The sequence below is a fragment of the Homarus americanus genome, unplaced genomic scaffold, assembly GCF_018991925.1.
Source record: "Homarus americanus isolate GMGI-L3 unplaced genomic scaffold, GMGI_Hamer_2.0 scaffold34602, whole genome shotgun sequence".
In the NCBI taxonomy this organism is placed as follows: domain Eukaryota; kingdom Metazoa; phylum Arthropoda; class Malacostraca; order Decapoda; family Nephropidae; genus Homarus; species Homarus americanus.
In genome coordinates, this window is record NW_024757503.1 from 156 (window position 1) to 2,833 (window position 2,678).

Here is a 2,678-nt window from a genome sequence, read left to right on the forward strand (position 1 = left end):
ACCGCCTCTCATATCATACACCGACACATACATAACCCAATGACCCGACACTTACATAAACCAACGACCCGTGACCTGACACGTAACTATTCCACCTGTTAATTCATCCCATTAACTGATAAACACATAACTAATACAGGATTTCAATACAGATTTTATGCTATATTTTACCATTAATGTTTCTGCTTAAATCTGTCAACTGGTCAGATTTTATTACTCCAGCTATGAGAAAAATTAATAAAACTAAATTTGGGTAAAAAATTCTAAATACAGATTTGTACAACTTAACCTATTAGCAAAAAAGTAAAAATCTGTACTGTAAATCTGTACAAATCCATTATACACATTAACAAAACACCAAGAATGAGGAAAATCTTACTTTTAAAATATCTGTAAAGTCAATAAAGGTAATAATTGTCTCTTAATGTTGTTTAATATACCATAACTGATTATTGTTACTATAAATACAACTTGAGATTATGTATTTATTCTTTATCCTTCAGGTTAAGTTACGTTTGGTTAGGTTAGGTTAGGGTTTGTTTGGGTTTGGTTAGCTTAGGTTGACCCAGGTTTATTGCAGGTTTATCACAGGTTTATTACAGGATTATCACAGGTTTATTACAGGATTATCACAGGTTTATTGCAGGTTTAAGGACTCCGGATGGGAGAAGTTTATGTGGAATTAACTAGTATTGATTGTTGCTAGTATTGACTGTTGCTAGTATTGACTTCTTGCTGGTATTGACTTCTTGCTAGTATTGACTGTTGCTAGTATTGACTGTTGCTAGTATTGACTTCTTGCTAGTATTGACTGTTGCTAGTATTGACTGTTGCTAGTATTGACTTCTTGCTAGTATTGACTGTTGCTAGTATTGACTGCTAGTATTGACTGTTGCTAGTATTGACTGTTGCTAGTATTGACTGTTGCTAGTATTGACTGTTTGCTAGTATTGACTGTTGCTAGTATTGACTTCTTGCTAGTATTGACTGTTGCTAGTATTGACTGTTGCTAGTATTGACTTCTTGCTTGTATTGACTGTTGCTAGTATTGACTGTTGCTAGTATTGACTGTTGCTAGTATTGACTGTTGCTAGTATTGACTTCTTGCTAGTATTGACTGTTGCTAGTATTGACTGTTGCTAGTATTGACTGTTGCTAGTATTGACTGTTTGCTAGTATTGACTGTTGCTAGTATTGACTTCTTGCTAGTATTGACTGTTGCTAGTATTGACTGTTGCTAGTATTGACTTCTTGCTTGTATTGACTGTTGCTAGTATTGACTGTTGCTAGTATTGACTGTTGCTAGTATGCATTATTGTTGTCTTTTCATACACTCACTCAGTATGCACTCACCAGTCATACACTCATCCTAGCTACAGTCACTCAACAGTCACTCGACATACACTTAACATATAGACACTTTACCAACTTGAGATGTGACCTCAATCCTTGCACATCTCTCTGTTACACATCTCTCTCCAGCACATTCTATTAACACATCTCTCCAACACATACTATTAATACATTAACATTCTTCCCCAGAGAGTGAGGAAGATCTCAACCAACCCCAGAGTAGCCCCAGGCCCCTAGAGGGAGATGAAGGTCACCAACAAGCGGCGTTGTCTAGCCCTAAGTCGCAGAGTATCGGTCATTGTGGGCAGAGTATCGGTCATCGTGGGCAGAGTATCGGTCATCGTGAGCAGAATATCGGTCATCGTGGGCAGAATATCGGTCATCGTGGGCAGAATATCGGTCATCGTGGGCAGAATATTGGTCATCGTGGGAAGCAGATTCTCAGTTGCAAGTCGAGGACAGTCGGTCAAGTGTCAGGGTCGAGGAGCAGTTTTTCATGCGATGAATGCAGGAAGGAATTCACCCAACGTCAGGCAGTTCATTACCACAAGATCTGGAAACACAGCGGAGAGAGGCGCGGGCCATGTCCTTACTGCGAGTACAAGGCGCCCGATGCCACTAAACTTAAGCTCCATATTAACAAAGTTCACTGTGGGTTTATGCCTTACAAGTGCAAGTTCTGCTCCAAACAGTTCAAGTGCCACTCCAACCATAAGGAACACGAGGCGAGACACCGGGGCGACAGGGACTTCGAGTGCGACTTGTGCGGGATGAAGTTCGCCATCGGGTCGTCCTTGGAGCGTCACGCGCGTAACCACGGCGCGGACCGGCCATTCTCCTGCGATCGTTGCGGCAAAACCTTCAAGGCCAAGACTCATTTGGAGAGGCACGTTAAATGTCTGCACCTACAGGAGAAGAAGGTGGTGTGAGGTGTGTGGTGTTGCTCACTTCAACAACTGGAACCTGAAGGTGCACATGAAGATGCATCAGGTATCAGCTCAAGACAACGGCCTCATCTGTAACATATGCAACTGTCTCTTTAGGAATAAGTCCGGCCTTATGGTACACATGCGTAAACAACACAACACTACAGCCCTCTGTTCACCACACAAACCTGACGCACAGACAGATGCAGCTTACACAGACACCAGACAAGACACAGCTCACACTGACACCAGACAGGACACGGCTCACACAGACACCAGACAAGACCAACTGACCACAGACGATACTTTAGAGTTAATGAACGAGGACCCATCTCTCACAGGAGACAACATAACACAACACACAACTATAGTGATACAAGATAGATCTTTACCACAGTT

The 2,678-nt window shown here is 41.8% G+C and overlaps 1 protein-coding gene across 1 annotated transcript; it reads left to right on the forward strand.

Moving 5' to 3' along the window:
- Positions 1–1,542: 1,542 nt before the first annotated feature.
- LOC121857582 (oocyte zinc finger protein XlCOF15-like) lies at positions 1,543–2,282 on the forward strand (the record flags this gene model as incomplete). Its single annotated transcript, XM_042353658.1, has 1 exon — positions 1,543–2,282. A coding segment is annotated over one exon (740 nt), but the record flags the coding sequence as incomplete, so codon positions are not given.
- Between the last annotated feature and the right edge of the window lie 396 nt (positions 2,283–2,678).